The sequence below is a fragment of the Pelophylax lessonae genome (assembly GCF_965119305.1).
Source record: "Pelophylax lessonae genome assembly, chromosome: 1".
Classification (NCBI taxonomy): Eukaryota; Metazoa; Chordata; class Amphibia; order Anura; family Ranidae; genus Pelophylax; species Pelophylax lessonae.
In genome coordinates, this window is record NC_138768.1 from 741314692 (window position 1) to 741339806 (window position 25115).

Genomic DNA, 25115 nt, shown 5'->3' on the forward strand with positions numbered 1-25115 from the left:
CCATACCACATCTGTGTTGTGTCTTTTCCCATTCTATTTTGGCATCTTCTGTTTTTAGTCAAATGTGGTGTGCTGGAGAAAGGGACAAGTTATAGCAGCCATTGGCTAAGAAGGCAGTGGGATGTGGAGCAGCTGTAGCTATAGTTCTCCCATGAGTCCTTCTCTCATGTTAATGCTGGGTGGTGCTATATATGTGGCGTAAGGCTCTTTGCTTCTGCATCTACTGGCTGCGGATACTGACAGTCTCTGTAACCTTTTTAAAACTTGTTCCCTTCTTGCATATTCACTGAAGGGAACAAAAAAAAAAAAAACAGGGATTTTTAAAAATGATTTGTACATTAAAAGACAGTTGACAACCCTGCCAAACAGAAGATTCCTTGGCCCAAATGAACAGCCTGAAGCATGGTTACCAACTAGTTCGCATCATTACCTATGTCAAACTATCCAGGAAGCAGGTGAACTGGAAAGTAATAGATTGATCTTGTCTGTGCAGAGTTTAAAAGAGCTGTCTAAATCACACTGTAAAGTAGTGAGTGTACAGCTTGTATAACAGTGTAAATTTCCAGTCCTCTCAAAATAACTCCACACACAGCCATTAATGTCTAAACCGCTGGCAACAAAAGTGAGTACACCCCTAAGTGAAAATGTCCTAATTGGGCCCAATTAGCCATTTTCCCTCCTCGGTGTCATGATTAAAAGTTGTGGTATTAATCTGTTTATATATCTGAAACTAAAGGAATCCAGGGATGCTTGCTAGCAATAATAGAATCAAGCTTGTACTGGCACATAGAAATGGAAATTCCAATCTTCTTTTGGCAGTCATAAGCCCAGATATTTCTTAGCATCGTTAAATATTTGTACATATAATTTCATCAGTTCACTCTGCTGCATCCTGTTTGTTTTTTTATGGCTTATGCTGTCACGGCATTTGAAATGCGTTGTTTTACCATTTGTTTTTCTGCTTTTTTTTGCAGAGTACTGGGAAATCAGAACTACCAGCAGTCCTCAATCAGTTATACCCTATGATTAAGTCTTATAATGAAAGAAATGATGATGAGTATGATATAGAGGACATTCTTGTCCTTTTGGTCTATATCTACTCTGTGACTGGTGAGATCCAGCAAAATAATGAGTTGGAAGTCATGGAAAGGGAAGTAAAGAAAGTTCTCATCCAGAGTTTATGTGATGAGCCCAAGCTGAGCCCTCTGCTACAGAATATAACAGGTTAGTCCCTTATATAAACACTTTTTTGAAAAAAAATAACATTTTATAATGGACCTTCTATTACAGATGAATATGTTATACAGTATACTATGTGTGTAAAGAGGGTCATAGTAAAGAACAGGTTCACGTTAACATAAAAACTTCCAAGCTCCCCAACCTATTCTAAGCCTAATCCTTCTTATCCAGGTACCTATCTACCCTTTTGCTACAGCTGCAGTCTCTCATGTTGTTTACAGCCTTGCTGTAGAATTTTTTTTCTATGCTGCCTGCCCTTCTACATTTATGTTGGTTCAAATGAAACTATACACTTGGAGTCAGGATTTATTCAAGTCTATACGAAGTCAATACCGAGCAGAGCGCTTATACAAAAATAATTTTCTCTAGCGCTCATCGACAGACGTAGTCCTTGGTGATACACCACCTTCGGGTTATGTTACCTCCGCAGGAGCAGGACTAGACAGGAAATTAAAAAGCTCTGGCCACACCCTAGGGGCAGTCCCAGAGGGTATATCCTCTCTGTCTCTGCCTCAGCAAATCAGTTATTTTCTGTCTAGTTAGGAGTAAGGACCTAGATACCTTGCTGGGATCTTCGGTCCTGGCAAGATTTTTTTCTTAAAAAGATTTTTTAGACAGCTTTTTCTCCAGTGTTCCTGTGAGATCTTCAAGCAAGAAAGCTGAACTGGGCGACGGGCTGGATGTTGAGATCCGGTGGTCACCCCAGTTCAGCCTACGAGCGCGTGCAGGCCATAGCTCCGCGCTGGGTCGGCCGCGACAAAGTCCCATTAAGGGACTGACCCCGCGAGTTAAACGTCTCGCTGAAACGCCAAAGACCATGAGTCACGGCGTCCGTATTGGTCGACAGCCCTCCCGCCCCGGTGGAGAGGAGTACTGTCAGGAGTTGGTGCCCGCCTGGTTCCGGTATGGTGAGTAGTATGTTCCCCCTTTTTCCCTGACGGGTTTTGTGGTGAACGCGGGCCCCTCTCTGTATGGTAAGAAAGAGTCCTTTCTATCCTATAACATGTCACAAATCCTCCTACTTTGAGTGTGATTTATGTGTGCAAAAGCCAGGAGGCTTGGCTTGGGAGCTAACAATCTATTGTATACATGTTTTAAAGATGTAATCTGTGGCATTCTGGGAATCTTATGGGTTAAGTATAAGCTACCTACCAGTCAGAAGCCACGGACATGTAGACTGCCTTCCAAATCAGATCTCCAGCTATTAGCAGGCCTCCCGAACGGCCACGCGGTCCGCCAGGGCCGGTACCGCCAACCACGCCATATCCCCATGCAGAGAGAGTGTTGTGTGCCCTGCAGCACACCGCTATTCAGTTTAGGCCGCCGCCATTTTTTTTTTGCTGGATCGCACGAGCCGCCATTTTGGCGTAGCCTCGTGTCTCCAGCATGGGGGCGGCCATGTTTGAGGTGATTCTACACCTCGTGGAGCTTGGGGGAGGCGCCGGAAGGCGTGCAGAGGGGCGGAGCCGCCTCCTTTCTTCCTGGGCAGCCAGCCAAAAGACTTCCTGTTTGTCAAGACAGCGCTGTAAGCTGTTGCAGTTTAACTCTGAGCATCAAGTGGTGAGCCTGGGGGTCTATCTCTCTCTCTCTCGATCGATAGGGATCCCTAGCAGGTAACACTAAGGGGCTTTTGTGGCGCTGGGGGTCGGAAAAAAAAAAAAAAAAAAAGAAAAGTTTTATTTTTGAATTATATTATCCAGGAAGTGACTGGAGTTATCATGGACCCTGCCACACATATTCCCCCACCTGTTTCCCTCGAGGGGGCCTCGGGACCCGCCGGTGCACAGAGTATAGAGTCATTTACAGCAATTTTGGAGTCTATGGTGGCTCGGGTGGAGGCGGCCTGTCAGGGACGGGGGTCAAGGAAGCGACCCCCGCCTACCCCTATACCATCTGACACCTCTGACTCAGATTCATAGATGGTCACGGCAGTTGCAGGTTCCTCTGCAAGGGCTGTTATCCCAGGTAAAGCCCCCTCAGACAGTGAGGAGGACGCTTCTTCTCCCGCTATAATTCAGGAAGAAGCATTGGTGGACGCACTAGTTGTGGCAGTGCAAGAAACCTTAAAACTTGAGGCTTTACCGGCAGAGGCAACTGAAACAGAGAGGCCTTTTGGGACTAATAAGCCCATCAAGACGGCGAAGGCTTTTCCTGTACCTAAATGTTTTGGTAATCAGATTAAAGGAGAATGGGAGCATTCTAAACGTACCTTTACTATTTCCAAGCGTATTGCTAGACGCTATCCGTTTGAGGAATCCATCATTAAGAAATGGACGGTACCACCAGTCGTGGATCCGCCTATTTCCAGGCTGAATAAAGCCACGGTTATTCCAGTGGAGGACACTTCGTCCTTTAAGGATCCGGTGGATCGAAAGATGGAAGCAGAGTCCCGCACCATCTTCTCTCTGATAGGGTCAGCATTTAGACCAGTAATGGTTATTGGTCTAGTTTCCCAGACACTTACGGAATGGGCGAAAATGGTACGCCAAGATCTTAGGGGAAAAGATATTCCCCAGGAGACATCTGATTTGATGGAACAGATCATACAAGGGCTACAGTTTATCTGTGACGCAGCCTTGGACACTACTCCCCTATTAGGGCATGCATCTAAGTTAGCAGTGATCCTCAGACGTGTGCTGTGGTTAAAATGCTGGTCAGCTGACCTAGGTTCCAAAAAGACCTTGACCAATCTCCCTTTTCAGGGGAATCGTCTATTTGGGGCCAACCTAGATGAAATCATTAAGGATGCCACTGGGGGCAAGAGCACTTTTTTGCCACAGGCTGCAAAAGCTAAGGGACCTCGCAACAAGCGAGGACCTTTCTTTACCGCCCATAAAGGGCGCCCGGCTGGTACTAGCGGGAAAGGCAAGACTCCTCCAGGAGGGTTCAAGAAGGGGACCAACCCAGCCAAACCCGAAGCAAAGGAGTACACAGCCTGAAGGTGCGCCCCCACCCGGTTTCAGGGTGGGGGGACGTTTTCACCGGTATTCAGGACATTAGATCGAGCATCAACCACTACTACCGGTGCGATTCTTCCCTTCCAACATTTAAGTACCACAGGAAGCGGTAGTTACCGTTCCCTGAAAAGATCTTTTCCTTTACCTTTTCCTAAGTTAGTCCCGATACCTCACAGGAATCGGATCTGGTTGACCAGATAGGCCAAGTAGCCTCTAGTCGGGTGACTTCGGTCCCTGAGGTTCAACCAGAAAAGATCACCTTTCCTGATAACTATCAGGTATCTGATAAATGTGTGGGAACAGAAAACGACCAGACTTTCTCGGATGGTCGGGGCCAGATACCTCTAGGGACGCCTGGTTCAGATCCAATCAGCGCCAGTGGTCCTAGAAATTCTAGGCTGGCCTCCTCAAGCCGGCCTGGCCGACTTGGACATGTTAGTCGCAGACGTTCCGTGGGAACTTCGTCTCAGGGAGTGTCTGTGGTCTCAAGGACCAATTTACCTTCGTGCTTTACAGTCGCTGGTTTTAATGGCCTGGCCATTGAGACCCAAGTACTGAAGGACAGAGGTTTGTCTACTTCAGTCATTCCTACCCTTATTAAAGCAAGGAAAGCGACTTCCAGCAAGGTCTATTATCACACATGGAAGACTTATATTGCGTGGTGCGAATCTTTAGGATTTCCTCCACGTACCTATTCGGTGACTCGAATATTGGCCTTTTTGCAACAAGGGGTTGAGCAGAAGCTAGCCTTGAGCACCATCAAGGGTCAAGTTTCAGCATTAGCAATCTTCTTTCAGAAGCCTTTAGCTACCAAATCCTTGGTGCGGAATTTCATCCAGGGGGTGCGGCACCTGGCTCCTCCAGTCCGCGCGCCCTTACCGCCCTGGGATCTTAATTTGGTTTTGTCGGTTCTACAGAAACCTCCCTTTGAAAACATCAGGGAGATTCCCTTGCTTACATTATCCCAGAAGGTGGCCTTCTTGGTGGCTATCACTTCTGCTCGCAGGGTGTCAGAACTGGCTGCATTATCATGCCAGTCACCATACCTAGTGATTCATAGGGATAAGGTAGTACTTCATCCTAAGCCATCTTTTCTTCCCAAGGTGGTTTCAGATTTTCATCTGAATGAAGATATTGTACTACCTTCCTTGTGTCCTCAGCCCAAGCATCATTGGGAACATGCGTTGCATTCCTTAGATGTGGTTCGGGCAATCAGGGTATACCTGAAAGCTACGGAATCATTCCGTAAGACGGATTCACTTTTTGTGATCACGGATGGCCCCAGAAAGGGTTTGCCTGCATCTGCCGCGACCATTGCCAAATGGATTAGACAAACGGTGGTACAGGCTTATTCTATTAAGGGTCAGAGTCCTCCGTTCCCTGTTAGGGCGCACTCCACTCGAGCGCTCAGTACTTCCTGGGCCTTTCGCCATCAGGCGTCAGTGGTCCAGGTATGTAAGGCGGCCACCTGGTCGTCGGTACATACCTTTACAAAATTCTATAAAATTGATGTGACGGCATCGGCGGATGCCTCATTTGGCCGCAAGGTTTTGCAGGCCGCAATTTGAGGAGACCGGTGGTCTACCTCGAGGGTTTTTTTCTGTTGAAAAAAAAAAAAAATTGTTTTCTCTTTTTTTGGTTGAGTCTCATCATTAAGGATGAGCATTGTAAACTTCTAGTTGGCACCGGTTGGGCCTTCTAGATTGGGATTGATTTCCATTTTCCCACCCCTCAGTTGTGATACTGCTCTGGGACGTCCCGAAGGTGGTGTATCACCGAGGACTACGTCTGTCGATGAGCGCTAGAGAAAAATGGATTTTTGTAAAATCTTACCGTAAAATCCTTTTCTCTTAGCTCATCGACAGACGTAGTCCCCGCCCCTCTGTTTTGGAGTTGGGTTGGGTTAAATTCTCTAAGCACTGCTTTTTCACATAACTGATTTGCTGAGGCAGAGACAGAGAGGATATACCCTCTGGGACTGCCCCTAGGGTGTGGCCAGAGCTTTTTAATTTCCTGTCTAGTCCTGCTCCTGCGGAGGTAACATAACCCGAAGGTGGTGTATCACCGAGGACTACGTCTGTCGATGAGCTAAGAGAAAAGGATTTTACGGTAAGATTTTACAAAAATCCATTTTTATCTTCATCGCTTCTCTCTGATAGTTTCCTGTTTTTTTGTTTGTTTTTTTACCATCTCCCTCTTGTCTTGTGGCCTATTTCTTGCATTATAGTATGTAAATTTTACTAGAAACTCTGTGTGGAATTTTGTCACTGGATAAAAAAAAGATAGTTAAAATAGGAGACAGAAAATATCCAGTTCATTGTATTTTTTTCAAAGATAAGTCTAAGTTTTTAAGTTCTTCAGGGAGTTTATTCCTGTTGCACATAGTAAATATAAGAATAATATATTCATAACGTCTTTACCAATGGTTGTATAGTTCAGTAACCATGTTTAGAACAATGGTAAGATTTAGGATGTTCGTCACATTAAAAGTATTTTGACCTTAATAAATATAAGAATAATATATTCATAATGTCTTTACCAATGGTTGGATATTTCAGTAACCATGTTTAGAACAATGGTAAGATTTAGGATGTTTGTCACGTTAAAAGTATTCTGACCTTAATATTGATAGTCTAGAACAGCCTTTTTTAACCAGGATGCCTTGGCAAAATACCTAAAAATTACCCTAAAATTGTATACAAGCCGATGAGTGGATAAATCCTGCCTTTTAGTTACACAAAATACACATGTGAATGTACAATATATATATATATATATGTAAAGTGCTGCATACTGTAAATGGATGGCGCTATATAAGTACCTGTAATTTATAAATAAAATAAATCGCAAATGACAAGGCCCTCTCCTTACCCCCCCAGTTTTATCTCAGGAACCCATCCTTACACACAAACAGAGAGCACAGGAAGTTATTAGATCACACATTTTCTGTCAAAATTGATGGGTATTTTTTGAACTTATTGGACATGTATAACAAAACTCTTTGTATGTATTTAGCAGACCAGATGAGAGCATACATAAAAAATGAATTTTTAGGGTTTACATACACTTTAACATTAAAGGGAACTGATGATATTGCCTAAAATCCCTTACAAACTTAATAAACATCTATAATTTTGAAGCTAATTAAAGTAAGGCAGCTACACGTGGTTCAAAATCAGTGTAATTCATTGCTTAAATAATAACTGTAAAATGCAGCACCACAATTCTATCACCTTGCGAATAAACTGTTAGCAAAGCTTTTCCAAATTATTATATGTACATTTTTTGTGCTAATTCAAAACATGCATATCAATATTTGAAAAACTGCTAAAAAAAATTTCTCAATGTGTGCAAGCTACCAATGGTTGGCTTAAAAAGTGAAGCCAATATACAACATGGCTATGATGTTGTTATACTCTTTAATTCAAGATTTCTGTGCACCCTACCAATAATTTACTGAAAACACACCCCATTTTTGACCTCTCATCAGGAATTCAATATGTACTACAGCCATGCATTTGTTATACTCTTTTATTCAGAAATTCAAGATTTCGGTTGGTCTTACAGCATTTGTAGACTAGCCTCTGGACCTGGGGATATCTGTCATATGCTCCAGATATTATTGTTATTATTATTATTATACAGGATTTATATAGCGCCAACAGTTTGCGCAGCGCTTTACAATGTGAGGGAAGACAATACAGTTAAAATACAATTCAAAACAGGAGGAACTAGAGGGCCCTGCTCGTTAGAGCGTACAATCTAGAAGGGAGATATGGCTCTCTACCTCCTTAAAATCCCAGCAGTCACTGCACTTACCTCCAGCTTTCAACAAGGAGCACCTCCACACTCCCAGGGCTCCATTATTTTACTTCCACAAACTTAATAGGCCGGTGGACTATACGTTTATGCAGGTGGAATGTAATTTCCACAGAAGTCATTAGGTCAAACAAATTGACAAAAGGAGATACCTTGTGTAGTAGATGTATTCAAAATTAAAATTACTTTTAAAAGAGAAAAAAATATGTCCAGCCGCATACTGACACTTTTCTTCAGACACACCATAAAAAATCGATATAAGTAAAAACTATAAGTATTACACACTGTTCATTCCATCACTATGGGAGTTGTTTTCTGTATTCTGCAAAAAAACCTGGCTGATCCTGCTGTTCTCTAGCTCCAAATCAAAAAATAATTTGCGCTAGGCCACTGTGAAACTGTTGCAATCCAAATCCTGGATATGAAACTAAACAATACACATATACAAATGGTATGCTGTTCCTTTAAAAATAGCAATCGCCTGGGACTTGATCCCATCAATATAATGATATATGAAAAAACAGTATATTGAAAAGCAATAAGATGTTTACATATGAAAAACAATAAATTGATGTAAAAAACATGCACTGTTTCTTTAAGCAGAACACCCGTGACACTCAACCTAGACTAGTTATAACCTGATACAGATACATGTACATGTATAAAGTGCAAGTGCTGAAAATGCTGTGCAAAGTGCAGTGAACATCAAAAGTGAAAAACAATCAGTAAATAAAGTCCATTAAAAAATTATCAACAGAATAAAGTGCTGCCTGCTTCACAACAGAAATATTCCAAAAGTGCTCCAGTGGAAAAAGTTATCCTGAATAAAAGCGGATGGCCTCTTACCCAAATAAAACAAATAGATCTTGATTGCAGAGATCAGAATCAGAGTTCTCTCCCAGACTATATCTTCACAAACAGTATGTCCCCATGTCGTGAATCGAATGGAATCCACTCATCAGGATGACATATATAAAGTAGGGAGAAGACTAGTAGTTTAAATTATTTATTGTAACATCACAGAGATACACTTATGTTAAGGCAAAGATAAGCGTGCAGTGTAAATGAACCAGCCGCGATATTATCTGTTTAATACGGCTTTGATGATGTCACACATAGTCCCCACCCAACGCGTTTCCCCAAAAAAATGGCGTTTTCTGAGATTGGAGGTTTCTCTATCTCTTACTTCTGTCCATGTCCCCAATGCAGTTTGGGATTTTGCTGAGCAGTGTTGGCAGCTACTGCACATGCTCAGTTCTCAATGAGTTTTTATGCTGAGTATTTCCTCCCTATCACGTCTGAGCAGCCCATGTGACTATACACAGTCACACATGTGGGCATATGCACAGTGGTAAATGACAGCCCATTCCCTCCTTCCTCCTCCATGCCAACTAACCAGTTAAACACAATGGAGGAGGGATATTACATCTTTATTGATGTGGACTTCGTCTCCCTTTTGTTCTAAGACACAGGCTGGAGGAGTCTGACACAGCTTCATCAAGTCCATCCGGTTCAACCAATAAAAGGGAATAAATAAATAAGCACACAATCCCATATATACATTCCTATACCCACAGTTGATCGCAATAAGGACTCCACTGTGTTTAGTACTCGCATTGGCAAAACAAATATCTGTATGTAGTTTGTGGGAACACTTAGGGAGTTTGGTTGCAAAAAAATTCTCTGAAAGGATAGCATGTAATAGAGATGTGCGGGGAGCCTAACCAGCAGACCTCCCAGAAAAATCACAACCATTCATGTCTAAGTTTGAACGGTCCATGCCTCTCGTCCGCTGGAACATCAACATTAAGAATTCCCCATTATTTGAGATAGCGTAGGCTGGCTTCCAGTGAGAATAACTGAGTAAACTGTTTTGTCTTGATGTGTACGGTCAATTTTGATGGGGTCCCCCATCGGTATACAATTTTGTGATTTCTTAAAGCCTTGGTGACCTTAAGGAGCTTTTCTGTGCTAAATGGTGGCTTGAGATAGATCTGTATATAACACGATGCCTGTAAATTGCCCATCCAGTTGGGGATTTTTCCTCATGGCACGCATGGCTTCTTCTTTGATGTGATAGTAGTGTATTCTAGTGGCACCATGTCAGGAAGAAAGGGTGGTTTTGGCAGTCTTTGTGCTCTATCTATGATCAATTCTATATCAATAGTCCCAGGCTCAAGCTTGCAGAGCAGTTGGCGCAGGAAACCATTCAGGTAATTTGCAGAAAATGACTCAGAGATACCGGGGAAATTGATATTATTTCTGCTGGATCGGTCTTCCATATCTGCCTATTTCACCGCCATTCTTTGTAAATCTTTTTGTTGTTCTTGATATGCATCCACAAGGTTATTACGGGCACAAAAGGCATAGTCCATTTCATGCGCCACATGGGACATTCTTTGTTGCATATCCTTTACAGTAGCATTAATAGGGCATAGCATTTTCGTCATATCAATTTGCATGAAATCTCTTAGTGGAATCATAATATCTTCATATTGACCACTGACAAAGGCTGAGATGAGAAAGGAAGTTTCTCAAGAGCAGGCCGGGTGGAATGCTCTGCAGCACTATCCTCCATGTCAGAGTTATCCCTGTGTGAGTCTCTCTGCTCTGCCTTCTTAAACTTATCAGGGCTCCGTGTGGAAGGACAATTAGGGGAGAAAGTTCAAAGTCTCCAGAGGGAGAGCAGCCCACAGCTGTACATGCCGTGGAGGCCGATGTGCTGGATTATAAAGAGGTCTCCTCTGCAGCCATGGCCTGCGCCATCTTGGTAAACCCATTCCCCAGCTGGCATAAAAAAAATCTTTCAGTTTCTGCCGTGCAGAACGCAGGGAGCCTTATTTGCGCATCTCGCTAAATGCAGTGCTGTCTGAGGTATGAGGGTAGTGAGTGACAAGGGGCAACTCTGTCGCTGGATTTGGCCCCTAAATGGCCTTTAGTGACTGAACTCATCTAGAAAGAAGCAATCCCTCCTGCCAGCCGGACACGCCCCCAGTAGAGTTTTATATATTCACTTTTAATTAGGTCTCTTCCAGGGCACTTTTTGTAGAGTTTATTTAATTCTTTGGGTTGTTATTTCTAAACAAGTTTTTCCTATTTCTGTGTTCTGCTTTCTCTCTTTTTTTCCCCCTGAGCCAGTTTGCCGCTCCTAAATTAGTGATTAGTAACTGTCAGCTTATTGCAGGGAGCCAATAGAATATTGCCCATCGTTGTCATGCTCCTGACTATATCGGTTCACTGCTCTCTTACAATACTCAAGAGAGTTTGCAAACATTGTTTCCTGACACATCATTTATTATAAGTTGCCTGCTTTACCTTTCTTAAACATCATTTCATCCTTATTATTTTTTTAGTGAATGGAGATTCATGCTATGTAAATTTTTTTCTCTATAATATATTGTGAAAGTTTTATTTCTTCCAGAACGTTGATGCATTACGTCAACCACTCACTGATGTGTTTGATGGGTTTTAAACACAACGGTCCTTGCTTAAGCTGATACATGTCTTTTTGACGCATCTGGAATTTTACTTAGACCTTCTTAAAATTAATACAATCTCTCTTGCCTGGTGATCCTCAAGGGTAGAGTTTAGGCTCAAGCTGTGGATTTATTTCTTTTGTTTCTCTTTCTTCAAAAAATACATTGTAAAACAATTCTTTACCTGTAATCGTAACCTCTACATTTCCTGCATGCAAATTTAAAGGGCCAGTGACAAACTAGTTTTAACCTTTAATGGACAAAGAGTGCAGTTCTATAAAGTTCTGTGGTCAAGTTATAAAATGAGAATGAAAGGATTTATACATTGTAATTCTAGAGCTGCTTACTTGCTGTTCTTTGTATGACTTGGCATGGCTATAATTAACCCGATCCTGCCAATTTTGTTGTTTGGGTGAAAAATTGGCTGTTTTGGAATATTCTAGAAGACAGTTACTAGTGCCGAGCTTGCTATTTCAGCTGGAAATTTTACAGAGCTTAAAGGGGCCCATCTTTCGTTCTGCTCAGTGACAGCACAAGAGAAGGGTTGTCTATGCGCATGTGCCACCTCTGTTTTTGGTAAAGTCACTAATGAAACAGAGATGGGCTGTAGAACTATAGAACATTGGTTCTCAACCTTTATATGACCAGGGCCCAGTAAATATTTTAAAAAGCTCCCATGCCCCAACAATACCATTTTCAAGAAGCTTTCATGCCCCAAAGTACAAAAAGCTCCCATGCCCCAACAATACCATTTTCAAGAAGCTTTCATGCCCCAAAGTACATAAAAAAAGTTTATACCCATAGAATAATAATATGGAATTGCAAAATATGTATTCTTTTTCATTTGTATGTGTATATAATGTATGGCTTCATTTGTTTTTTGATCTAGTTAGTGAACCTATCACTGGTCATTTGCTACCAGCAACATAATTGTAAGTGTGACATGGGCCTAAAATGACACCACAGCTGCATTTTAAGTAAAACAACAGCATATTTTACAGGTAAAAATATTTTTAAATTAGGTAATCAAACTATCACCCAATAGCATCCAACCCCTTCAATGCCATTCTTCAACAATTTCCAATCCATACAAGAGTACTATAATTTTAAACCCTAGCAACTCAGCAATTTGTAATTGACATCAGAAACCTCACTTCTTCCATTCCATGATCACTGCTGAGTAGCACCATACATTACCTTTCACCAGTAAAAACTCAAACCTTTGCACCTGTAGCATGGGTTTAATCCCAGCAAATTGTAATTAACAGCAACCCCCCCCCCCCTCTTCAGTGGTTCAGCTAATATATAACTTGCTAGCTGCAGCTACATCTTGCTGCTATGAGAGAGGGCCATTTACATAGCACTGCAGCCCTTCTCTTGTTGCATTCTGCATCCTGCTCTGTAGTCTGTATTGTAGGTACCCCCTACCTATCAGGCATCACAGAATTTAAACCGCACCAAACAGAGAGACTTTGCAGAGAGCCGGTATACGTCGGTAGCTGTCAAGCTGCGGTCCAGCAAGGGGAAACCAGTCAGTGCAGGCACACACAAACAAAATTACACCGGCTCTGCAAAGACTCTGGCAGGCAGGAGGCTGCGGCCCGGTGGTTGAGAAACACTACTATAGAGGATGGGCAGATATCTCCCTGCCTGTGGTCCTCATGGAGACATATGCTTGTTTAAACCAAGCCTTGGTTTTCCCATAGACTGCATTGTCTTTTCCTTCTGCCCTCATAAGAGCCCATTCACACTGCCGCGACTTGTCAGCCTGACAAGTCGCGGTCGGTCGCGGTCCATTGAGTAGTACAGGACCCGTTCTAATTAGAGCGACACAAATCGCTCCGACTTAGAAAAAGGGTCCTGTACTACTTTGGGGCGACCTCAGAGCGACTTGCATAGACTTCCATTATGTGAAGTCCCTGCAAGTCGCGCCGAAGTCGCGGTGCACGCGACTTTACAGGTCGCCCCCTGAAGTCGTGTCGCCTCAGTGTGAACCGGCTTTAATTGAGTAACATTGTCAATAGTGTGATCACAGTGACTGATAGGATGAAGAACTTTGTAAATATTAATAAAGGGAGCACTAATGAATAAAACAAACCCGTTTTTTTTTTCTTTTGTAGTTGGCTATATAGTCTATTTAATATGCCCACAAAAATAGACCCTTGACTTCTCGAGCAATTATCAAAAGAACAACACTAGCAATGCTGTTTAGCATGACCTGCCTGACAAGAGATTTACACAGAATGGCCACCAAGCCTGTTATATATGTTATTAATTGCCTTGTGCCCTTAAGAGGCCATTAGCTCCACAAACAGGCATTGTTCCCTTTTCAATAGCTCTCTAATACCAGGCTGAGTTATGTTATAGACATCAAATACACAGACACTTTATTAGGGAAAACCTGTTCAATTGCTTGGTAACACAAATTGCTATTCAGCCAATCACATGGCAGCAACTCAATGCATTTAGGTATCTACATGTTGTGAAGACGACTTGCTTAAGTTTAAACTGAGCATCAGAATCGAGGATTTAAGTGACTTTGAATGTGGCATGGTTGTTGGTGCCAGACAGGCTGGTCTGAGTATTTCAAAAACTTCTAATCCACTGGGATTTTCACGCACAACCATCTCTATAGTTTACTGAGAATGGTCCGAAAAAGAAAAAATATCCAGTGAGCGGCAGTTGTGTGGACCAAAATGCCTTTTTGATGTCAGAAAACAATGGGTAGACTGGTTTGAGATAATACAAAGGCAACAGTAACTCAAATAACCACTCGTTACAACCAAGTTATGCAGAATATTATCTCTGAACGCACAATACATCAAACTTTGAAGCAGATGGACTACAGCAGCAGAAGCCCACAGCTGTTGTCACTCCTGTCATCTAAGAACAGGAAACTGAGGCTACAATTTGCACAGGCTCACCAAAATTGGACAATAGAAGATTGGAAAAATGTTGCCTGGTCTGATGAGTCTCGATTTCATCTGCGACATTCAGATGGTTGGGTCAGAATTTGATGTGAAACATCAACATGAAAGCATGGATCCATCCTGTCTTATATCCAGGCCCAGACTGGCCATAGGGCTGGGGCCGCATTCCCTAACAGGAGGGCCTGTTGATGACTGGGCCACACAGCAGGAGGTAAGCCACTTGCCTCCCGCTATGCAACCATGCCTGTGCCACCTCTCCCTTCCACGATGTCATACTCAGTCGGTGATGACAGAGATGAGATGACGGAGGCTACCGGACCGGCGGCGATGTCAGTGTTAAAATGTACAGAGAGGAGGGGGAGGAGACACACAGGGTCATCCAATCATCTTGCTGGCTTTGTGCAATTTTCTTTCAGCCTGGTCACTGATCCCCCCCGCTGACAGAACACTGAGGAGCGGTAGATGTCTGGTGAGCCACAAGCCCCACCCCATGTACGTGATTGGAGCAGTAATAAGCCCCACGCCCTGTGTCTAATCACTGCAGGCTCCTCTAGCCCTTACAAACTGTGATTGAATGGAGTGGCGGAGTGCCGAGTTGGATCCCAATGTGATATACACTAGTTTACTAGCCCTATGCCATACATTAGAGGCACAGGGAATGTGATTTCATGTGTGGGAGCTGAACAGGGTCTGAGTCAGTCTGGGGGGTCAGAAGTTGGGTGTAGGAGATGTTAGTGTCTCAGGGAGTGTGTGTCTTTAAGTCTGGGGTTTGGGGATGTCAGTAGTTTGTGGTAAGGGGAGTCAGTCTGGGGTAGATAGGGGGCGGTCTGTCTGAAGTAGATGGAGGTGGGGAAGGTCAGTCTGGGGTAGATTGGGGTTTGGGTGGGGGTGTTCAGTCTCGACTAGATTGGGGGTGGTCAGTCTGGGGTAGGTGGGGGGGGTCAGTTACAAGTGGATAGGGGGTCAGTCTGGGGTAGATGGGGGTGCTCAGTCTCGAGTAGATGAGGGGGAGGGGTGTCAGTCTGGGGATGGTGGGGGTGATCAGTCTTAAGTAGATGGGAGTGGGGGGGTCAGTCTGGGGTGGAGGGGGGTTATTCTGGGGTAGATGGGGGTGGTCAGTCCAGAGTAGATGAGGGTCAGTCTCAAGTAGATGGATATGGGGGGTCCATCTCGAGTAGATGGGGGTGAGAGAGGTCAGTCTGGGGTAGATGGGGGTGTGGGGGGGGTCAGTCTGGGGTAAATGGGGGTGAGGGGTGTTCAGTCTTGACAGTCATTTTACAGCACTAGGACTGACTGCACATGGATGCATGGCACACCTGTGTGTCCCCTGTGCAGGTAACCACAGCCCTCCATGGGCATAGACTTTAGTATGCCCCTGTGAGCAAGGCCTAAGGTTCCCTGCACACAGGACTGATGTTTTTACAGCAAATCATCTTTCTGGAAGAAAAATGTCTTTAAAACGATCCGTCTAGTGCATGAATCTACTCTTTATAGATCTGTAGACATCCATGTGAATATAAGTGTGTCCAATTCTTCCACCTCCCATGTGGCTCTTTTGCATGAAAATCTCCAAATAATATTCTAATCTTGGTGACTTTTCTTGGATTTTTATTTTTCAAGGGATGTGGTTTGTTTGTACACATGTGTATGAGTATTCAGGAGCATGCATGGAATTTTTTTCAGATCTGAAAGCAGTGCTAGGGGCTAGAGATCTGCACTGCCCTGCAAATAGAATGACATTGTCAAGGGGCGTGAGATACAGGAGAGGACACACAGGCTGAATCCTGCCTCTGCCCTCCAGAAGATAAGACTGTGCAGGGGAAGCAGAGAATAAAAGAGGGCACTGTGATTAGAGGGAAAAGGGGAGGGGCATGACTGCAAGGGGGGCTGTGAATTCTAGGGGCACTGTAAAGTAAAGGGGACTGCATTGTAAAGGGGCACTGTAATCACCTTTTTATCACAATGCCCCCTTTATATTACAGTGCGGAGGACTGAATCTGCACTATCCTGTCACCAACCACCCAGGAAACGCCCGACCAAACTAAACCCCACCCCTCCCCCCCTGGGCCCTGGAAAAATTGGCTGCTCAGTCCAAAATGCCTGAGCCTATTTTTTTTCCCAGTCCTGGGCCTGCTTGTATCAATGGTTCAGGCTGGTGGTGTAATGGTGTAGGGGATATTTTCTTGGCACACTTTGGGCCCCTTAGTACCAGTTGAGCATTGTTTAAACACCACGGCCTACCTGAGTATTGTTGCTGATCATGTCCATCCCTTTATGACTACAGTGTACCCATCTTCGAATAGCTACTTCCAGCAGGATAATGCACCATGTCACAAAGCTCAAATCATCTCACCACTGGCTTCTTGAACATAACAATGAGGTCACTGTACTCAAATGTCCTCCACACTCACCAGATCTCAATCCAATAGACCACCTTTGGGATGTTCTGAAATAGGAGATTCGCATCATGGGTGTGCAGCCAACCAATGTGCAGTAACTGCATGATGCTATTATGTCAATATGGACCAAAATCTCTAAAGAATGTTTCCAACACCTTGTTGGATCTATGCCACAAAGAATTGAGGCAGTTCTGATGGTGAAAGGGGGTCCAACCCGTTACTAAAAGGGTGTACCTAATAAAGTGGCCAGGGAGTGTATTTTCCACCTGTCATTAGAGCTTCCATCATTTGTTCAAGAAATGCCAATATTCGAGCCAGTTACTGTATATAACTATTAGTATCCCTCAATATATTTTAATAGTACTCCGGTCTGGCTTCATAGTAGTGCCTTATAGTAAGAGGCAGCACTGTAAGCCAATAAGGATTTACTGCCTTGCATGGCTAAAAGGAGGGGAGAGCACATGGTTGACCTAATCAGTGTGTTTCTGTTTCTTCACTAGCCATTCACAGGTTGGAACTGTCCTTTACCAAGTTGTATTGCTTTATCTGCAATAAAGAAAAGTGGGGTCAGTTCCTAGCAGTGCTGTCTTGCATGAAATTCTATATGAGGAAACTAGCTAAAACAAAACTTACAGATTTGTTGGCAGGCAAGACATTTTACGCCAACATCTGTCAGGTTTGAACATTTAGCTACATAAATATATAAAGTGTAGCACTTTCCATTATTACAAAAAAAAAAAAAAAAAACAGATAACTAGAAAGTCCTTGGCACCACTGTTTGGTTTTGAGCACACTCAAGGTGGTCATAACTGGCTATCCACTGGATATTTTCCAAAGACTACTTTGGAGGACTTTATAGTTATCTGTTGATACATTTTTTTATTTTTTGTAATAATGTGTAGCGCTGCACTTCTATATAAGTATCTTGATTTTTGTTGTCTGCAAATTGTGTCTGCTGCTTACTGTAATCTTTGTGCCCAAGCGCAGGTGGATATAATAATTATTGGTAAACATTTAGCCCTGTTAACATTGGCACAATTTCAGTGTGAACGAGGGCTTAGCTGTTTTCCCCACACTTTCACTTTAGGATAAAATGTATTAGTAATAGGAGGTGTGTCTAAAAAGTTTGGTAAATGGTATCGGAAAACAAACAAATTACCTTTGCTGGCCTTCAAAATAATCACCATCCTTCACAACACACTTTTGGCAATGTTCATAAAGCTTCTGAAAACTGTCAGCTAAGGCTTCTTTAGGAATCTATCACAGAATCACTGTCACACCATCTTGGATTGCCGCCACATCTGCAAAACGTGCGTATTTCATGGGGCTCTTCAGACATGGAATTTTTGGGTTGCGAGGAAGATGGGGAACAGCGTTCCTTCGATTGCCAATTGCATTCCACATCGATTTGGTAGCACCAGATCTCATCCACAGTGACGATGGTTCGCAGAAAGGATGGATCCTGGTCATACATGGTAATGAAATCTCTGGAGGTTTCCATCCACTTTCCTTTATGTTCGTCTGTCAGCTTGAACGGCACAAACCGGGAACAGATCTTCCGCTTACTCAAATCTTTGCGGGCTTGCTAATGCCCATATCCTCCGCCATCAATTGTAGAGTCAGTCGCCAATCTCGTGCCAGCATTTGTCACACTCGCTCAATAATGTCTGGGGTTCTGCATGTTGATGGCCCACCTGAACGTGACTCATCTTCAGTAGTTTCATTCCCGTCGGGAACGTTTTTGAACCAGTCGGAAACACATTTTCTGCTCATGGCTTCCGTCCCGTACATTTGCACCAACATTTCATGCCTCTCCGTCGCAATTTTCCCCAATTTATAGCATAACTTGATGTTCACTCATTGCTCCATTACACTGTGATCTTACCTCTCACACTATGTTGGACTGCCGCAGTGGGTTCACCCTGACGGTCACATGTACTACACGCTAGGTGGCGCTTCACGACATGTCTCTGGATGGCCGTGTGCATGCACGTGCACCTGGCCCATGTTTCTGTTGAGATATTGGACCATTCAGCAAACGTTTTGGACACTCATTGTATGCCTACATATTAATAAGTCAGAACACAGGATGGTAGACAACAGAAATATCTAGTTCTTCTGTTCCGAATGCCTAAATCATTGTCCCGGGATAAGTTAATGGAATGAACTCAAACTGAGAATTTACTGTATATCTTGGAATATCTACCCATCATTCTTAGGCTATAAGGTGAAACATTGATGTCTGCAAGGTTACCGTTACTGGAGGATGCTACAAAACTATGGAATCACTGCAATGATGTGTGGCAGCTAATATCAGGGCTAATAGCAGTCCAACTTTATACTGAACAACGCTTTTTGTTTTACTAGCCATTGACCTTTTATCCCACGATAAGTAGCGATATTGTCATTGCATGTATAAAGATGCTTTAATATTAACAGGGCCCTTCAAGAGTTCACTGTATTGAATAATAGAATGTACTGATAAGCACAACAATTAGTTTACCACTGATGGTTTCAGCATTGAGACATGTTGGTTGTCTTCCCTGCTGTTCCAGATATTACTGTTTATTGTCACAGAATAAATGCAGTAGTCTGCCTCCAGCCCTTAAAATTCTTTGTTTGTTGGACTTTAACAGTTGTAGAATACTTCCTACTTTGTCCTGCTTATGTCGTAATAGTAGTGTAATGGCAGTGACAGAGGTTGGGGCCAATGACATGGCAGTGTAACCAGCAACACACCAGGTTTTACCTAAAAATCCTTTAGTCCCCTTTCACACTTGTGCTGCTTGTCCTGCGACTTGGAACTGCAAAGTCGCATGACAAGTCGTACTCTAGGATTTACGATGAGTAGTGTTCATATCTATATGACTTCAAGTCGCAACAAATTCAAAGTAATCCCTGAACTACTTTGGTCTGACTTTGATGCATTTTGTGGTCTATAGACGTCAAGATTACACAGGCATTGCTTCAAGTCCAGTCAAAATCGCTGCAAAATCGCACCAAAATTGCAGCAAAATCACTGTAAAATTGCACCACTTTTATGTTGCACAAGTATGTAAGGGGCAGGGTTCGTACGGTCATGAAAAACCTGGAAAAGTCATGGAATTTTAAAATGGCTATTTCCCGGTCTGGAAAAGTTTTGGAAAATAATTTAACCCACAAAGTTTTGGAAAAGTCATGGAAATTTGTTTCACAATCACTGCATATTCGAATATGCAGAAAAGAGAGAAAGGCGCCACTCAGTGTAGCAGATGTAAATAATTTTATTAACGCATATTAAAAACGTACATGGAGGTAAGCGCTTATCTTCATAGCTCGGCGTCCTCCTGGGTCCACCGTGTTTCCTTCCCTGAGGCTGGCCAGCGGCCGGGAGATGACACTAGGGGAGAACCAATCATGGGACTCAGTCAGATCGAGGAAGCGGTGAAGCGCATACCTCTCTGGAAGGCCGCACGAATGTGATGACGCAGGGGGGAAGGGGCGTTAACCGGTTTCGGAGCATGCGTGAACCGCTCCTTAACACATGCTCCGATACTGGTTAACGCCCCCCCCCCCCCCCCCGTCATCACGTTTGTGTGGCCCTCCAGTAAGGTATGCGCTGGCCAGCCTCAGGAACAGAAACACCGCAGACCCGGAAGGACGCCGAGCTATGAAGATAGACGCTTCCCTCCATGTAAGTTTTTAATATGTCAATAAAATTATTTACATCTGCTACACTGAGTGGCGCCTTTCTCTCTTTTCTGCCTGTTCGTGGGACTGTTGCTTCAGCCTAACATGCATCTGTGCCATCCATACCAGTCCGGCTGCACGTTATCCATCATGACTGTACACTACAAAGCTTGTCATTTATTTTAGTAAAAATATGCTGGGTGTAACATGGGTTTTCTTCTTATTTAACATGTATACATAGACATTTCATGAAAATTAGGTCATGAATATTTACTTGAAGTCATGGAAATGTCATGGAAAAGTCATGGAATTTTGTTGGTAAAAATGTGTACGAACCCTGAAGGGGCCTTAAGCTCTTTTCAAGAGTTGAAGTGTGCATGTCTTAAGAAGTTGTTCAGTGTTTGATGAGTTCACAGTTTGCATTTTGAATAGTCAGAAAAAGGTTTTGTTTTTTTTTTTGTTTTTTTTTTGTTTTTTTTTTAACTTTTTGCTATTCCCTGTTTTCATTCCAAAGTAAATGTGTTTTGTGGATTTTGAGGACAAGTCAAAGTACAAGGAAACTGCATGAAACCACATATTTATGTGAGACAGCAATACCTCATTCCCCTTCTTTTTTTAAATATAAAATCAGCTATCTAGCACATTGCTTGTTAAGTTTTAATCTCCGAGGCACTGAAAGGGAGAACCTAATTTCCCTGTAGAGAACTCAGCCTTTTTTTTTATCCAGTCCTAACTACACATACATTGGATAGACAGTATGTGCACTGCAGTTTGTGGTTTTAAAAAATGTTTTCACATAACTTTCTATTAAACTAAGCATGATATAGTACATTGTGACCTTGTAAATCTCATTTTCATTAAAGACTGGAGACTTGACTTTGAATCTCTTGCTGACTTTTTTGGCCTTGTGCCGACATCTGCCCCCCTATTAACTATACTAATAGCTCACGGTAACATTATCCTTTGCAGTAGACACTTCTCCCATCTGTCATTCATGAGATTTAGCATAAAGTATTTTTTATGAGGTACTTGTGAGTCATGTCAAGTGCTGTTAGAAACAGTATGCATATAGACGCCTTTACCATCCAAAGCATGGGTCAGGAGGTGGCCATGCTGGATTGGGGATATGATTCTGAACTACCAAATTATTGGGAGAACTTTTTTTTTTCTATGTAACATGCACTTCATTAGTTCACTACATTTCGAATGACCTCACTGTAGTTCCAATGGGGACCTTTGGGTTATCACTACTGAATCTCTGTAGCAGTCAGGCAGAGCTTTCCAGCCTTGTACATTACGATCACCCAATGTAAGGCCTGTACAGACAAGAGTACAATGATGCACATATGGTAGACCTACCCAAGAGGTGCAATGTCTCTAGAATTTACCATTTTATCACAGAAGACTCTTTTAAAATGCGAAAACATTTGAGAATCTAGACCCTATGGTTATGTTACTCCTATCTGGGGAAATTATTTGGTCTATCCTTTTGTTCTGGACTTTCAACATTGATCTTCCCATTTGCTCCTTTTCCTCCTACTACCCCCACCACACACGCACACTTTTCCTGACCTATGTCTGCCTCTTTAAACTCTACTTTTTTTTTTTGCAAATTTTCTAAGATTTCTGTTTTAATTATTATTTTTTTTAATTAAAATTTTTTCTGGACTCCCCTTCCAGATCTTTCCAGTGCCTGATTTAGTTTAAAAAAGAAACGTTGTCAAATGTAAATTTTGATGCCGGAAATTAAGGCATCAAATGTACTAATAATTGTTCATTCTTATTAACAACTATTATCTGTTAGATGTTACTTATTAGACTATAGACTATATATTTCATGCTCTGTTTATTCCTACCAGTGCCGTGATATGAAAAGCTCAGCTCTGGATAAATCATTTATTTAAATATATTGAGATTATTTTCTTTCTTGTTAAATCATTCTGCCATTGACAGTGCTATACCAGTGATGTTTGGGTAATCTATCTCCTTACTGAGATCATGAAGATGTTTGTAAATAATTAACCTTAGCCATACAAGTCAAAAAATATTAAAGGAGAACTTTAATAGTTGTGGGTGAATGTTTATATATATATATATATATATATATATATTACACACACCATCCAGAAAGTATTCACAACACTTCACTTTTTCCACATTTTGTTATGTTACAGCCTTATTCCGAAATGGATTAAATTCATTATTTTCCTCTAAGTTCTACAAACAATACCCCATAATTGTATGTGTGGGAAGAACACTCACGCCAAATGTTAGTGTATGGTGGGATTGCTGCTGTGGATAACCCCTTGGGGTGAAGATGCAACAATGTTGTAATAAATGTTATTATTCACTGCGCATATCCCTATTAAAAATACACTGTGCTAAAATATATATTATATATAATATGTTGGTGCATCCACTGTACGTTATTGGATTGCTGCTGTGGACAACCTGAAGGTATAATGTGGAGTATTGGTAATATATAAAATATTACCCACAGCGCATATCCGGTTTAAATAAATAATATGGTGAGACAATATGTGGTTTCCTAGTACCTCTGTTAAATATTGTACACTTTTGCTTATCTGTGGACTAAATTAAAGTGCAAGTGCTGTATTGATGTGAATAACAATCAGTGCAGCAAATTAATATATATACACATATGACGTAAATCATAAATATGACACAATAGATATAATCCAATATTACTGCAAGATAAAAAATTGCGAAAATATCATAATAAAATCTTGGGTGCAAAAATGTGCAAACTATGCAAAGTGAGAAAAGTTCAAAAGTTATGAGGTGCAAAAAGTGATGCCCATATAGTCCAAATGAATTGTGATGATTATCCCAACTGGATATGCTAGCTTCAAAGACGGTATTCCAAAATAACACTTTGTGCAATAGTGGTGTCACCCTCCATGCTCCTGTGTTGGTATGATAAGCAATGCAAACTCACCAGATGGTGTTGACCCCCAATACCTTACGGTAAGTGGGTCAATAAAGCTTGTAGGTAGATGTCCAGCGGGGGTCCCAGACGTCCATGCCCGGGTGGTCCTGGATCCTCCTACAGGTGAGTATTTTAAAACACAAATATCGCACTCCTCATGGTGTAGTAAGGTAAAAATCCATATTTATTTAAAAAAATGTAAATGAACAGAGATGCGACAATTGTTTAAAATGCAAGTATATATAAAATCGTTGGTGGTACGGGTATAATAGAAAAACAGATTGGGAATCCCTGCGGGACGCAATTCCGCTGTCTCCCGCTTGCTTCACGGTTCTTCCTGGTATGACGCGGTATGCGTTCCACGTACCAGCCGAGAACGAGGCTACATGCGGCTCAACTTGACGCGTTTCGTCATCAAAAATTGACGTCTTTGGAAGAATACGAGGAGACGTGCGCCCAACCTTACTACACCATGAGGAGTGCGATATTTGTGTTTTAAAATACTCACCTGTAGGAAGATCCAGGACCACCCGGGCACGGACGGCTGGGACCCCCGCTGGACATCTACCTACAAGCTTTATTGACCCACTTACCGTAAGGTATTGGGGGTCAACACCATCTGGTGAGTTTGCATTGCTTATCATACCAACACAGGAGCATGGAGGGTGACACCACTATTGCACAAAGTGTTATTTTGGAATACCGTCAATGAAGCTAGCATATCCAGTTGGGATAATCATCACAATTAATTTGGACTATATGGACATCACTTTTTGCACCTCATAACTTTTGTACTTTTCTTACTTTGCATAGTTTGCACATTTTTGAACCCAAGATTTTATTATGATATTTTCACAATTTTTTATCTTGCAGTAATATTGGATTATATCTATTGTCATATTTATGTTTTACGTCATATGTGTATATATATTAATTTGCTGCACTGATTGTTAAGTCACATCAATACCCCATAATGACAGTATGAAAAATGTTTGTTTGAAATCTTTACAAATTTATTAGAAATAAATAACAAAAAAAAAAAATCACCTGTACATAAGTATTCACAGCCTTTGCTCAATACTATGTTGAAGCACCTTTGGCAAAAATGACAGCCTCAAGTCTTTTTGAATATGATGCGACAAGCTTTGGCACACCTATTTTTGGGTAGTTTTGGGTAGTTTCTCCCATTCTTCTTTGCAGGACCTCTCAAGCTCTATCAGGTTGGATGGGGAGCGTCTGTGCACATCCTATTTCTGATCTCTCCAGAGATGTGCAGTCAGGTTCAAGTCTGGGTTCTGGCTGGGCCACTCAAGGATATTTGCAGGGTTGACCCGTAGCCACTCATTTGTTATCTTGGCTGTGTGCTTAGGGTCATCTTCCTGTTGGAAGATGAACCTTCGCTCCAGTCTGAGGTCCAGAGTGCTCTGGAGCAGGTTTTCATCAAGGCTGTCTTTGTATATTGCTGCATTCATCTTTCTCTTGATCCTGATTAGTTTCCTAGTTCCTGCCGCTGAAAAACATCCCCATAGCATGATGCTGCCACCCCAATGCTTCACTGTAGGGATGGTATTGGCCAGGTGATGAGCGGTGCCTGGTTTCCCCCAGACGTGATGTTTGCCGTTCAGACCAAAGAGTTCAATCTTTGTTTCATCAGACCAGAGAATTTTGTTTCTCAT

The 25115-nt window shown here is 42.3% G+C and overlaps 1 protein-coding gene across 1 annotated transcript in view; it reads left to right on the top strand.

Annotated features, from left to right (window-relative positions):
• The window catches only part of SCFD2 (sec1 family domain containing 2), an 876258-nt gene that overhangs the window by 348036 nt on the left and 503107 nt on the right, over positions 1–25115 (top strand). Inside the window, exon 5 of the mRNA XM_082272617.1 lies at positions 975–1224. Within this exon, the coding sequence (XP_082128743.1) occupies positions 975–1224 (250 nt within the window). The remainder of the gene's footprint in view (positions 1–974; positions 1225–25115) is intronic.